Source organism: Bombina bombina, chromosome 6 (assembly GCF_027579735.1).
Source record: "Bombina bombina isolate aBomBom1 chromosome 6, aBomBom1.pri, whole genome shotgun sequence".
Classification (NCBI taxonomy): domain Eukaryota; kingdom Metazoa; phylum Chordata; class Amphibia; order Anura; family Bombinatoridae; genus Bombina; species Bombina bombina.
In genome coordinates this window covers 725,763,441-725,778,878 of record NC_069504.1, presented here as the reverse complement: position 1 = coordinate 725,778,878, position 15,438 = coordinate 725,763,441, and the positions used below count along the sequence as shown (strand labels likewise).

Below are 15,438 nucleotides of genomic sequence, written 5' to 3'. Positions count from 1 at the left end.
TAGATGGTCCAGGGTCAGCCACCAACGGAGTGAATCTCTGGTCTTCTGATCTACTTGAATCATTGGAGACAAGTCTGTATAGTCCCCATTCCACTGTTTGAGCATGCACAGTTGTAATGGTCTTAGATGAATTCGTGCAAAAGGAACTATGTCCATTGCTGCAACCATCAACCCTACTACTTCCATGCACTGCGCTATGGAAGGACGTGGAACAGAATGAAGAACTTGACAAGTGCTTAGAAGTTTTGACTTTCTGACCTCTGTCAGAAAAATCCTCATTTCTAAGGAATCTATTATTGTTCCCAAGAAGGGAACTCTTGTTGACGGAGACAGAGAACTCTTTTCTATGTTCACCTTCCATCCGTGTGATCTGAGAAAGGCCAGAACGATGTCTGTGTGAGCCTTTGCTTTTGACAGGGACGACGCTTGTATTAGAATGTCGTCCAAGTATGGTACTACTGCAATGCCCCTCGGTCTTAGAACCGCTAGAAGGGACCCGAGTACCTTTGTGAAAATCCTTGGAGCAGTGGCTAACCCGAATGGGAGGGCCACAAACTGGTAATGTTTGTCCAGAAAGGCGAACCTTAGGAACTGATGATGTTCTTTGTGGATAGGAATATGTAGGTACGCATCCTTTAGATCCACGGTAGTCATAAATTGATCTTCCTGGATAGTGGGTAGAATCGTTCGAATGGTTTCCATCTTGAACGATGGTACCCTGAGAAATTTGTTTAGGATCTTCAAATCCAAAATTGGTCTGATGGTTCCCTCTTTTTTGGGAACTACGAACAGATTTGAATAAAATCCCATTCCTTGTTCCTTTATTGGAACTGGGTGTATCACTCCCATCTTTAACAGGTCTTCTACACAATGTAAGAACGCCTGTCTCTTTATTTGGTTTAAGGATAAGTGAGACATGTGGAACCTTCCCCTTGGGGGTAGTTCCCTGAATTCCAGAAGATAACCCTGAGAAACTATTTCTAGTGCCCAGGGATCCTGAACATCTCTTGCCCAAGCCTGAGCAAAGAGAGAGAGAGTCTGCCCCCTACTAGATCCGGTCCCGGATCGGGGGCTACTCCTTCATGCTGTTTTGTTAGCAGCAGCAGGCTTCTTGGCCTGCTTACCCTTGTTCCAGCCTTGCATAGGTTTCCAGGCTGGTTTGGGTTGTGAGGCATTACCCTCTTGCTTAGAGGATGCAGAATTAGAGGCCGGTCTGTTCCTGAAATTGCGAAAGGAACGAAAATTAGACTTATTCTTGGCCTTGAAAGGCCTATCTTGTGGAAGGGCGTGGCCCTTTCCCCCAGTGATGTCTGAGATAATCTCTTTCAATTCTGGTCCAAATAGAGTTTTACCTTTGAAAGGGATGTTAAGCAATTTTGTCTTGGATGATACATCCGCTGACCAAGACTTTAGCCAAAGCGCTCTGCGCGCCACAATTGCAAACCCTGAATTTTTCGCCGCTAATCTAGCTAATTGCAAAGCGGCATCTAAAATAAAAGAGTTAGCCAACTTAAGTGCGTGAACTCTGTCCATAACCTCCTCATATGGAGTCTCTCTACTGAGCGACTTTTCTAGTTCCTCGAACCAGAACCACGCTGCTGTAGTGACAGGAACAATGCACGAAATGGGTTGTAGAAGGTAACCTTGCTGTACAAAAATCTTTTTAAGCAAACCTTCCAATTTTTTATCCATAGGATCTTTGAAAGCACAACTATCCTCGATAGGAATAGTAGTGCGCTTGTTTAGAGTAGAAACTGCCCCCTCGACCTTAGGGACTGTCTGCCATAAGTCCTTTCTGGGGTCAACCATAGGAAATAATTTCTTAAATATAGGGGGGGAACAAAAGGTATGCCGGGCTTCTCCCACTCCTTATTCACTATGTCTGCCACCCGCTTGGGTATAGGAAAAGCGTCGGGGTGCACCGGAACCTCTAGAAACTTGTCCATCTTGCATAATTTCTCTGGAATTACCAAGTTGTCACAATCATCCAGAGTAGATAACACCTCCTTAAGCAGTGCGCGGAGATGTTCTAATTTAAATTTAAATGTCACAACATCAGGTTCAGCTTGTTGAGAAATTTTTCCTGAATCTGAAATTTCCCCATCTGACAAAACCTCCCTCATGGCCACTTCAGATTGGTGTGAGGGTATGACAGAACAATTATCATCAGCGCCCTCCTGCTCTTCAGTGTTTAAAACAGAGCAATCGTGCTTTCTCTGATATGCAGGCATTTTGGATAAAATATTTGCTATGGAGTTATCCATTACAGCCGTCAATTGTTGCATGGTAATAAGCATTGGCGCGCTAGATGTACTAGGGGCCTCCTGCGTGGGCAAAACTGGTGTAGACACAGTAGGAGATGATGTAGTATCATGTCTACTCCCCTCATCTGAGGAATCATCTTGGGCAATTTCATTATCTGTGGCAGTACTGTCCTTACTTTGTTTGGACGCTATGGAACAATTATCACACAAATTTAAATGGGGAGACACATTGGCTTTCATACATATAGAACATAGCTTATCCGAAGGCACAGACATGTTAAACAGGCTTAAACTTGTCAATAAAGCACAAAAACCGTTTTAAAACAAAACCGTTACTGTCTCTTTAAATTTTAAACAGAAACACTTTATTACTGAATATGTGAAAAAGTATGAAGGAATTGTTCAAAAATTACCAAAATTTCACCACAGTGTCTTAAAGCATTAAGAGTATTGCACACCGGGGGGCGGAGCTAGCCATCACCAAGAGCAGACGCTTAGAGACATAGCTCCTGTTGCTTTAATCTCATAAATCACTTTGAATAATGGTTTAACAATTACTATTTCACTGAAAATGCTATTATAAGATTCAGGAGAAGACCGGGAGAGCCAGAACACTGATTGAAGGGATCTTTTGTACAAAACTCCTTTGTACTGGCCTGCCATTAGAGGCCCCCACCCCACCCGGCTGCTTAGGGCTTAACAGCTACCTGCGCTGCTGCGGCATCTCTCCCTCTTGATCATGGAGGACGGACACATACCCATGCTCATTAATAAGCTACTAATGGATTTTGATCGCCAGATGACTGCCCAATTTGAAAGCCTCAAAAATGAGTTAAGAGATCTTCGTATGGAATCGGCCATACATGCGCAGGAGACACTCACCGAGACCACAGAGCAGCTAAGCGAAGGTCTGACCACAATGCCTGCACGGAGAGAGATTGGTTTGTTCCCTCATTCGGACACCTGCCAGATGATCAAGCACCTCTCAATCTCAACCCAAACACAGAACACACGTTTGGTGCCAGATGGGAAGATACCTTTTCCAAGATGGAGCCTGGACGATTTTTGAAGAGCACTACAGGCGCTTCTGGACATGGCTGCGGCGTGTCTCATGATAATCCCCTTGAGCACACATGCAACATCGCGTGGTCAGCTCTACCATCGTGTGAAACTCAATCAGCTCCGGTGTTGATGCAAGTTATTCTGAGCCGCCTGATTGTTACACAGCACACAGAATTTCATAAAGCTACAAACAGCAGAGAGCAATCACTGGACGTAGGAGCAAGAGTTTTTGGAGTCACCCAGGCCGTTCATAGCTGCAGGGCTGGTATCGGGTAATATACTCAGTGACATCCCATTCCTTAAAACCTGATTTAATGGTGGGACACTATGCCTCACTCTCCCCTTCTGAAAAATGACACTAACATCAGAAACACAGCTCTCATGGGCCCCTCAAAAGTGCCTATTGTACCTCTTAGTTATTGGTTTACTACTAAAGTTTTAACCTGTTGGATGATCTTGTTCTATTATCTTTAAATGTTTATTCTCTATTCCTTAATGTAAAACATTATTTGCAAGTTGGTCAACTACATGGACATCATAACCTGGCAAGTTAATCTTAATGACTCATGCTGTATTGATCTGTTTATATTATTCACAGACAGTTTTTTTTTGTACAACATCATTTTACCTTTATAGGGGTTACAGTCTGTTTCTTATAACGTTTCACTGCCTCAGAACTTATAAGTAGCTCCTCATCCCTATCACACAAGCATGCTTCATGAAGGTTTAAACCATAATTTCCCCACCTAAAGTTGCCTCCTAAATTTTAATACTCAGCCATATCTGGATAGAATAATTAGAGAGCTCAAGTTATTATCTTTTAGACACTTAGCCACTAAACATTTTATTACCCTTGACATGGCTCAAATGCCTGAGACATGCTTGCAGGTTAGTTTGAAGTACTCTGTATTTTATGTTTTCATATCTGTATAGGTGTCAGCTTTGCTGTTCTGCCTAATTTTGAGTTGAAGGAGATAACTTTAAAAGGGGATCTTTCACCTATATGTTATTTGGTTGGTGATATGAGTTCATGATATTATGTGGGATAATTGTTCTCTACATGCATCTTCTTAGTCCTGCACCTAGCCTAACCCCTTTGTTATCTCCAATTTAAGGATATGCGCTACATTGCTCTCAAACTATTCAGGCTCACATTAAAGGTTTCCAGCTATTATTTACATGATCAAGCCTGAAGCTTAGTATTTGTATCTCTTAGGAATAGAGCTTCTCTCCCTAATGTACACATCCTGCCACATAATCCACATACCTCCCTCACGTATATTCCCCCAGGGAAAGTTAGAGGCACCTCAAAGTCTTAATTCAGAACCTACTCACCAAGCACACAACTTTGATCCCTCCTCATAACACACCATGAAGCCTAACAAAACCCCATATAGCATACTCCACCTTAATATCTCTTCCCCCACACTAAAGTCCTATATGTCAGTCCTGTTGCAGCATGAGAATGTTAGAAATGTCCATGCAGGTGACTCGTTTATCTTTCTTTAAGTACCCCACTGCATAGATGCTAGAGATTTTACAATACCTCCTCATAAATGGCACTTATTACATGTTGAGAGTTGTTTGTTTTGCAGCTGGCGGTTCCTTTTGCCCTCTACTTATCAATTTGTTTTATATGTGAAGTTTGCTGTTATGTCTTAAACTACCTTAAGGGAAAATTTTCAATTGTGATCCCACTCTATCTATAGCTCCCTTTAAGCTTGTATGTAAGGGACACATAGCTTTTTCAGGACATGGCTTTATCAGTCATTCACCACCTTCATCTGACCCCTCTCCTCCCTTTCCCGCCGGTATTTATTACCTGCGGGTCATATCCCTACTCCTTTTACCTGCATCGCCTATAGTGGGCATCTCCCCAGGAGAGGGGCTCGTGTAGTAGTCCCTTACCTTTTGTACATATATAAATATTCCCCCCTGTTTATATCCTTTTTGGGAAGCTACCCTTACTTTCACATGCCCTAGCTTTAATTTACTGGAGGCGTAGATTAAGAATAACCCCACTAGGAGTGCACTCAACAGCCCTGTGATCCAATCCCATTCCATTTTAAATAGCCCTGTAGTCTGTACTTTCATAACATTCTAACTGGCTCCGCCCCCCCCCCCCCTTTTCCACTCCATTACGAGCGGCTCGTGTCCGCTGTATCCCCCACCCCCCATGCACCCAGGCCTATGGGAGGCCTGACAAAAGCCAGCTCCCTATCTCTCACTATTTTCAGCTTATATAATACCCCTTATCTTGGAGTAGGGACCACTTTCTACCTGTTTTAAAAAAAAAATTCGAGGCTTCATTCCTATATGTTCCAGCCACACATATTTCATATATACTGCTCTACATCTCATACTCAAGGTTATAAAGGTAGTACTATTGCACACCAATTTTCAGAGCTTTAACCCTTAAAATAACGGAACCGGAGCCGTTTACAATTTTAACCCCTATACAGTCCCAGCTACAGCCTTTGCTGTGACCTAACCAAGCCCAGGGGGAAATACGATACCAAATGACGCCTTCTAGAAACTTTTCCAGCTACTTTCAGATCCTCACACATGCATCTGCATGTCTTGCTCTCAAAAACAACTGCGCAGTAATGGCGCGAAAATGAGGCTCAGCCTACAACTGGGAAGGCCCTCCCTGACTGGAAAAGGTGTCTAACATAGTGCCTGCCGTTAAAAAACTTTCCCCAAGTTTATAAATGTGAATTATCAGCATAAACATGTATAAAATGTCCAAATAAAGCAATCGATTTAGCCCATAAAAGTGTCTACCAGTTTTATAGCCCATATTAAGCCCTTTATTCTGTTTGAGACTAAGAAAATGGCTTACCGGTCCCCATGAGGGGAAATGACAGCCTTCCAGCATTACACAGTCTTGTTAGAAATATGTCTAGTCATACCTTAAGCAGAAAAGTCTGCTGTTTCCCCCAACTGAAGTTACTTCATCTCAACAGTCCTATGTGGAAACAGCAATCGATTTTAGTTACTGTCTGCTAAAATCATCTTCCTCTCACAAACAGAAATCTTCATCCTTTTCTGTTTCAGAGTAAATAGTACATACCAGCACTATTTTAAAATAACAAACACTTGATAGAAGAATAAAAAACTACATTTAAACACCAAAAACTCTTAACCATCTCCGTGGAGATGTTGCCTGTGCAACGGCAAAGAGAATGACTGGGGTGGGCGGAGCCTAGGAGGGACTATATGGCCAGCTTTGCTGGGACTCTTTGCCATTTCCTGTTGCGGAAGAGATATTTTCCCACAAGTAAGGATGACGCCGTGGACCGGACACACCAATGTTGGAGAAATTTGGTTTTCCTCTTCACCACATAACACACAAACAGTTTCAAAAGACTAAAAAACACAGTTCTTGACAGTAGGTAACAAGCGTATATGAAAGGACTACACAATCACAATATAAACACAGCTATATTAAACTCAGTGTAAATACACCCTTGTATTCATCTTTAATGCTGGATAGGGAAAAGAGATACACATCTGACAAAGCCCTGTAAGCCAGCCCAGTGAAGGGAAGGATAGACGCGTCATGTTTGGCGCTATAAGAACCGCATCAAGGCCAAAAAGTTCCTGACATATGGTGTAGCCAATGGAAAAGGACCCAGAGCAAGTGCCGATACAAGGAAGGCGTATGTGTCCAGATGGGACAGGAGTTGAGGAGGATCTGCTGGATGCTATAACTCCCATATCTGGTAATCCGGGCAATGCCATGCTGGGATACCTAGTATTATATCTGGACTATAAGCCATTTCAAGCACAGGCACACACAGGACTTGAGCGTGTATTTTCTTTGCATGTACACACAATAAGAGTGGAGGGAGCCTGTATCAACACTAACTGCTCCGGTTACAATCATTAAAAAAGGACAGTCTACACCAGAAATTGTATTGTTTTAAAATATATATAATCCCTGTTTTACCCATTCCCTAGTTCTGCATAACCAACAAAGTTATATGAATACACTTTTTACCTCTCTGATTACCTTGTATCTAAGCCTCTGCAAACTTCCACCTTATTTCAGTTATTTTGACAGGTAACGCAATGTGCATGAGCAGTGTTATCTATATGACACGCATGAACTATGCATTCATATAAGAGGCGGCTCTCAAGGTCTAAGAAATTTGCATATGAACCTCCTAAGTTTAGCTTTCATCTAAGAATACCGCTATAATAAAGCAAAATTAGTGATACAAGTAAATGGGAAAGTTGTTTAAAATTGCATGCCCTATCTGAATCATAAAAGTTTAATTTGGACTAGACTGGCTCTTTAACTCTTTTGTGGACAGTTGCATTTAAGGACTGCTGGCCCGCACATCTTTTTCCCTATCCGGCATTAAAGCTGAATACGAGCGTGTATTCACACAAAGAGCTCCTGAATGGGTTTATATTGCGATTGGTGTAGTCCTTTATATACACTTCAGTTACCTACTGTCAAGACCTGTGTTTTTAGTAATTTTAAAATGTTTGTGTGTTATAAACGTTTTGTATTTTCTATGGGAATTTGAATGCAGCTTGGTCATTCTTTGACTACTAAAGATAATATTAATGTAATTATGACTGCTAGCACCTTTTGATAATTCCCTATAATGTAATATATTCCAAATTAAAGGGCTTCTGAACCCAATTTTTCCTTCCATGATTCAGATAGAGCACGCAATTTAAGCAACTTTCTAATTTACTCCTATTATCAATTTGCCATCTTTCTCTTGCTATCTTTATTTGAAAGCAAGAATGTAAACTTAGGAGTTGGCCCATTTCTGGTTCAGCACCTGGGTTGCGCTTGCTAATTGGTACCCACCAATCAGCAAGCGCTATCTAGGGTGCTGAACCAAAAATGGGTCGGCTTCTTAGCTTAGATTCCTGTTTTTTCAAATAAAGATAGGAAGAGAACAAAAAAAAATGTGTAGAAAGTTGCTTAAAATAGCTGCTCTAACTGAACCATGAAAGAAAAAAAATTGGGTTTAGTGTCCCTTTAAGTGCACCCAACCTCAGGTTTTTTATTTATCTACTAGTTCCTAAAACACATACACCAGGTGACATACCATTGGCATGAACCAGGAGTTACAATTCCTAATGCACTGAGACAAAACAAACTGCACACTGTGTATATTGCAGAAATCTTTGCTCACCTCTAAAGGAAAGTCATCTTTGCTGGTATCAATGTATGGCTGACAGTAGTGAGGGTCTAGATATAACAGATTATTATCTGTAAATAAACAGAACAAGTATGTGCTATTAATAAGGTGGGATAGCAGATACAATGTTATTCAAGAGCATGAACATTACACTCTCATTACACTGTTTACCTTGGTACCCAATGAAGTATAGAGAATGTTTAGGTTTTCCTCCAATAATGCCCAAACAGGATGCCATTTGCAAAAACGCCTGTAGAGAGAATGGAAAATGGTCAGTAGTACTTAAAATAAGAAGTGTAAGGGACAGTGTACTTTGGTAAGCAGCTAATAAGAGCTAATTGCATTTAAAGTAGCTGCAAGAACACAGTTTCAAATGGGCTCAACTTTTGTCTCTTCCACCCGCGCTAGAAGGTTGATTTCTGCTGCTACTGCCTCCCCTTGTACTTAACTTTTCTATAGCCAGTACTGCAGTAGTGACATTTTCTGTATGGGTTTCAACTGGCAAAAGTGACAGTTTCAAATAAAATAAAGGTAAAAGGAGCTATTTGTAAACAATGTAATACACTTAGAGGGATACTAAACCCACATTTTTTTCTTTCATGATTCAGCTTGACATTTTAAGGAACTTTCTAATTGACTATCATTTTTTCTTTGTTCTCTTGCTATCTTTATTTAAAAAGCATGAATATAAATCATAGCAGCCGGCCCATTTTAGGTTAAGCACCATGGATAGAGCTTGCTTATTGGTAGCTTATATTTAGCCACCAATAAGCAAGCATAACCCAGGTTCTCAACCAAAAATGGGCCGGCTCCTAAGCATCATAGTCCTGCTTTTTAAATAAAGATAGGAAGAGAACAAATAAAATTTGATAATAGGAGAAGGCAAAGAGCACCCCAGCAGAGCTGTTAAGTGTCACTTCCCTTACCCATAATCCCCAGTCATTCGGCCGAAGGAAAATAAAATACAAGGGTATAGAGGTGTCTGAGGTTTATATAAAAAAAAATTTGCAGTCTTAAATATAAGGGCGGGTCGTGGACTCTCCATGCCCGGAAAGAAATTTATCAGGTAAGCATAAATTTTGTTTTATTTCTTATGGCATGGAGAGTCCACGATTTCATTCAATTACTAGTGGGAACCAATACCCAAGCTAGAGGACACAGAATGAAAGGGAGGGAGAATAAAACAGGCGGACCTAAACCGAAGGCACCATCGCTTGAAGAACTTTTCTCCCAAAAGAAGCCTCAGCCGAGGCAAAAGTATCACATTTTTAAAAAGTATGCAAAGAGGACCAAGTAGCCACCTTGCAGATTTGCTCCACAGGTGCTTCATTTTTGAAATCCCAGGAAGAAGAGACAGCCTTAGAGGAATGAGCCGTAATTCTCTCAGGAGTCTGTTGTCCAGCAGTCTCATATGCTAATCGTATAACAATTCTCAACCAGAAAGAAAGCCGTAGAAGTGGCCTTCTGACCCTTACGCTTACCTGCAAAAACAACGAACAAAGCAGTAGACTGCTGAAAATCTTTAGTTGCTTGTAGATAAAATTTTAGAGCACGCACAACATCCAGGAGCACGCACAACATCCAGGTTGTGTAACAGACGTTCCTTTTGAGAAGAAAGATTCAGTAAAAAAGAAGGTACAACAATTTCTTGATTGATGTTGCGATCCGATAGCACTTTGGGAAGAAATCCCAATTTAGTACGAAGGACTGCTTTATCCGCATGAAAAATGAAATTTATGCTTACCTGATAAATTTATTTATTTATTTCTTGACACAGTGAGTCCACGGATCATATCTAATTACTATTGGGAATATCACTGCTGGCCAGCAGGAGGAGGCAAACAGCACCACAGCAAAGCTGTTAAGTATCCCCTCCCTTCCCTCCAACCCCAGTCATTCGACCGAAGGAAAGAGAGAGAAAGGAAATAACACAAGGTGCAGAGGTGCCTGAGGTTTACAACACAAAAACTATCTAAATAAACAGGGCAGGCCATGGACTCACTGTGTCAATAAATAAATAAATTTATCAGGTAAGCATAAATTTTGCTTTCTTTCTAATGACACGGTCCACGGATCATTTCTAATTACTATTGAGAATCAATACCAAAGCTAGAGGACACAGATGATAAGGGAGGGACAAGACCAGGAACCTAAACAGAAGGCACCACTGCTGAAGAACCTTTCTCCCAAAAGAAGGCTCAGCCGAGGCAAAAGTATCAAATTTATAGAATTTTGAAAAAGTGTGTAGAGAGGACCAAGTTGCAGCCTTGCAAATATGTTCCACAGAAGCTGCATTTTTGAATGCCCAGGAAGAGAAAACAGCCCTTGTGGAATGAGCCATGATTCTCTCAGGAGGTTATTTATACTCTTCAGCCACAAAGAAAGAGTCGTCATGTTTGAATCGTCCAAGGTGGCCAAAACCTCTTTAAGTAACAACCGGAGGTGTTCTAGCTTAAACCTGAAGGATACAACTTCAACATCAGAAGAAGGGATTACACTGTCTGAGACTTCACCCTTAGATGCTACCGAAGTATCTTCCTCCTCAGACTTCTGGGAAGGAACATTCGGACTAGCCACAACTGTGTCAGAAACCTTACTCATTGATTCCTTAGATTTCCTCTTGCGCTTTCCCTGCAGCATGGGAAAGGCAGACAGCGCATCAGTTACCACAGAAGATATGTGGGTAGCAATGTCATGCAACGTAACTCCAACCGTGTGGGAGGAAGCACAGGGCACTGCATGGGAAGACGATAAGGTTTGGGACACTTGAGGAGAAAGCTGCGGCATATACTGAACAGGGAACCCCTGAACAGCATCTGCCTTAGCTAATGATGGCTCAGATTCAAACAGTCTATCCCTGTAATGTAATGTTCTTTCAATACATGAGGGACAAAAAGGGATTGAGGGTTCCACATTAGAGTCAAAACACAAGCCACATGTAACGTTTTGCAGGGCCTCTTGATCCATCTTTACTCAATGTGCAAACAAAATAAACACAACTGCTTTATTTAGGTTTGAAAAATAATAACACCAAAATATGTTACTGTCACATTAACCCCTTAATGACAGAGGACGTACCAGGTACGTCATAGAAAAAACTTCCCTTAATGACAGCTGACGTACCTGGTATGTCCTCTGTTGTCTGAAGTGCTGGAAGCGATCTTGATCGCTTCCAGCTGCTTACAAGGTATTGTAGTGATGCCTCAATATTCAGGCATCACTACAATCCCCCATTTTACATACCGATGCAGAAAGGGCCACTCTGTGGCCCCATCTGCATCGGCTATGTATGTTGTACAATTACTGCCTTGGTGGGTGCTGCTTTCAACTTGTTTTCCAACACTATTTAAAATACTAACCCATCTTGTTTATTTTCAGTTTGCTCCCGGTGTGGCCGTTGCGGCGGGGGGGACGGGGACGGGGAGGGCGGGTGCGCGCGCACGCAAAAATTTACAACAGCCCACTCAAAAAAAAAAAAAAAGATCGATCTAGATGCAGTGGCATCTTTGTTCTGTAATAAGGGATCTGGGAGGGTTGAATATTATTTAGGGGGGCCAGCTACACTACAGCAAACATATATTTTTTATTAAAAAAGTTAAAAAAAACATAATTTATGCTTACCTGATAAATTCCTTTCTTCTGTTGTGTGATCAGTCCACGGGTCATCATTACTTCTGGGATATAACTCCTCCCCAACAGGAAATGCAAGAGGATTCACCCAGCAGAGCTGCATATAACTCCTCCCCTCTACGTCACTCCCAGTCATTCGACCAAGAATCAACGAGAAAGGAGAAACCAAGGGTGAAGTGGTGACTGGAGTATAATTTAAAAAATATTTACCTGCCTTGAAAAACAGGGCGGGCCGTGGACTGATCACACAACAGAAGAAAGGAATTTATCAGGTAAGCATAAATTATATTTTCTTCTGTTATGTGTGATCAGTCCACGGGTCATCATTACTTCTGGGATACCAATACCAAAGCAAAAGTACACGGATGACGGGAGGGATAGGCAGGCTCACTATACAGAAGGAACCACTGCCTGAAGAACCTTTCTCCCAAAAATAGCCTCCGAAGAAGCAAAAGTGTCAAATTTGTAAAATTTGGAAAAAGTATGAAGCGAAGACCAAGTTGCAGCCTTGCAAATCTGTTCAACAGAGGCCTCATTCTTAAAGGCCCAAGTGGAAGCCACAGCTCTAGTAGAATGAGCTGTAATTCTTTCAGGAGGCTGCTGTCCAGCAGTCTCATAGGCTAAACGAATTATGCTACGAAGCCAGAAGGAGAGAGAGGTAGCCAAAGCCTTATGACCTCTCCTCTGACCAGAGTACACGACAAACAGGGAAGACGTTTGTCGAAAATCCTTAGTTGCCTGCAAGTAGAACTTGAGGGCACGAACTACATCCAGATTGTGTAGAAGACGTTCCTTCTTTGAAGAAGGATTCGGGCACAGGGAAGGAACCACGATCTCTTGATTGATGTTCCTGTTAGTGACTACCTTAGGTAAGAACCCAGGTTTAGTACGCAGAACTACCTTATCTGAATGAAAAATCAAATAAGGAGAATCACAATGTAAAGCTGATAACTCAGAGACTCTCCGAGCCGAAGAAATAGCCATTAAAAATAACACTTTCCAAGATAACAACTTTATATCAATGGAATGAAGGGGTTCAAACGGAACTCCTTGTAGAACGTTAAGAACAAGGTTTAAACTCCATGGCGGAGCAACAGTTTTAAACACAGGCTTGATTCTAGCTAAAGCCTGACAAAAAGCCTGGACGTCTGGATTTTCTGACAGACGCTTGTGCAACAAGATGGACAGAGCTGAGATCTGTCCCTTTAATGAACTAGCCGATAAACCCTTTTCTAAACCTTCTTGTAGAAAGGACAATATCCTAGGAATCCTAACCTTACTCCAGGAGTAACCTTTGGATTCACACCAGTATAGGTATTTACGCCATATCTTATGGTAAATCCTTCTGGTAACAGGCTTCCTAGCCTGTATCAGGGTATCAATAACCGACTCAGAAAAACCACGTTTTGATAAAATCAAGCGTTCAATTTCCAAGCAGTCAGCTTCAGAGAAGTTAGATTTTGATGTTTGAATGGACCCTGTATCAGAAGGTCCTGTCTTAGAGGTAGAGACCAAGGCGGACAGGATGACATGTCCACTAGATCTGCATACCAAGTCCTGCGTGGCCATGCAGGCGCTATTAGAACCCCTGATGCTCTCTCCTGTTTGATTTTGGCAATCAATCGAGGAAGCAGCGGGAAGGGTGGAAACACATAAGCCATCCCGAAGTTCCAAGGTGCTGTCAAAGCATCTATCAGAACCGCTCCCGGATCCCTGGATCTGGACCCGTAGCGAGGAAGTTTGGCGTTCTGGCGAGACGCCATGAGATCTATCTCTGGTTTGCCCCAACGTCGAAGTATTTGGGCAAAGACTTCCGGATGAAGTTCCCACTCCCCCGGATGAAAAGTCTGGCGACTCAAGAAATCCGCCTCCCAGTTCTCCACTCCCGGGATGTGGATTGCTGACAGGTGGCAAGAGTGAGACTCTGCCCAGCGAATTATCTTTGATACTTCCATCATTGCTAGGGAGCTTCTTGTCCCTCCCTGATGGTTGATGTAAGCTACAGTCGTGATGTTGTCCGACTGAAACCTGATGAACCCCCGAGTTTTTAACTGGGGCCAAGCCAGAAGGGCATTGAGAACTGCTCTCAATTCCAGAATGTTTATTGGTAGGAGACTTTCCTCCTGATTCCATTGTCCCTGAGCCTTCAGGGAATTCCAGACAGCGCCCCAACCTAGTAGGCTGGCGTCTGTTGTTACAATTGTCCAGTCCGGCCTGCTGAATGGCATCCCCCTGGACAGATGTGGCCGAGAAAGCCACCATAGAAGAGAGTTTCTGGTCTCTTGATCCAGATTCAGAGTAGGGGACAAGTCTGAGTAATCCCCATTCCACTGACTCAGCATGCACAATTGCAGCGGTCTGAGATGTAGACGTGCAAAGGGTACTATGTCCATTGCTGCTACCATTAAGCCGATCACCTCCATGCATTGAGCTACTGACGGGAGTTGAATGAAATGAAGGACACGGCATGCATTTAGAAGTTTTGTTAATCTGTCTTCTGTCAGATAAATCTTCATTTCTACAGAATCTATAAGAGTCCCCAAGAATGGAACTCTTGTGAGAGGAAAGAGAGAACTCTTCTTTTCGTTCACTTTCCATCCATGCGACCTTAGAAATGCCAGGACTAACTCTGTATGAGACTTGGCAGTTTGAAAGCTTGAAGCTTGTATCAGAATGTCGTCTAGGTACGGAGCTACCGAAATTCCTCGCGGTCTTAGTACCGCCAGAAGGGCACCCAGAACCTTTGTGAAGATTCTTGGAGCCGTAGCCAATCCGAATGGAAGAGCTACAAACTGGTAATGCCTGTCTAAGAAGGCAAACCTTAGATACCGGTAATGATCTTTGTGAATCGGTATGTGAAGGTAAGCATCCTTTAAATCCACTGTGGTCATGTACTGACCCTTTTGGATCATGGGTAAGATTGTCCGAATAGTTTCCATTTTGAACGATGGAACTCTTAGAAATTTGTTTAGGATCTTTAAATCCAAGATTGGCCTGAAAGTTCCCTCTTTTTTGGGAACCACAAACAGGTTTGAGTAAAACCCTTGTCCTTGTTCCGACCGCGGAACCGGATGGATCACTCCCATTAATAACAGATCTTGTACACAGCGTAGAAACGCTTCTTTCTTTATCTGGTTTGTTGACAACCTTGACAGATGAAATCTCCCTCTTGGGGGAGAGAATTTGAAGTCTAGAAGGTATCCCTGAGATATGATCTCTAGCGCCCAGGGATCCTGAACATCTCTTGCCCAAGCCTGGGCGAAGAGAGAGAGTCTGCCCCCCACTAGATCCGGTCCCGGATCGGGGGCCCTCGA

At 42.4% G+C, this 15,438-nt stretch overlaps 1 protein-coding gene across 1 annotated transcript in view; it reads right to left on the bottom strand.

The window, feature by feature from the left end:
• The window catches only part of ATG4D (autophagy related 4D cysteine peptidase), a 108,849-nt gene that overhangs the window by 42,251 nt on the left and 51,160 nt on the right, over positions 1–15,438 (bottom strand). Inside the window, 2 exon segments of the mRNA XM_053717927.1 lie at positions 8,489–8,565; positions 8,666–8,744. Coding sequence (XP_053573902.1) covers positions 8,489–8,565; positions 8,666–8,744 — 156 coding nt within the window.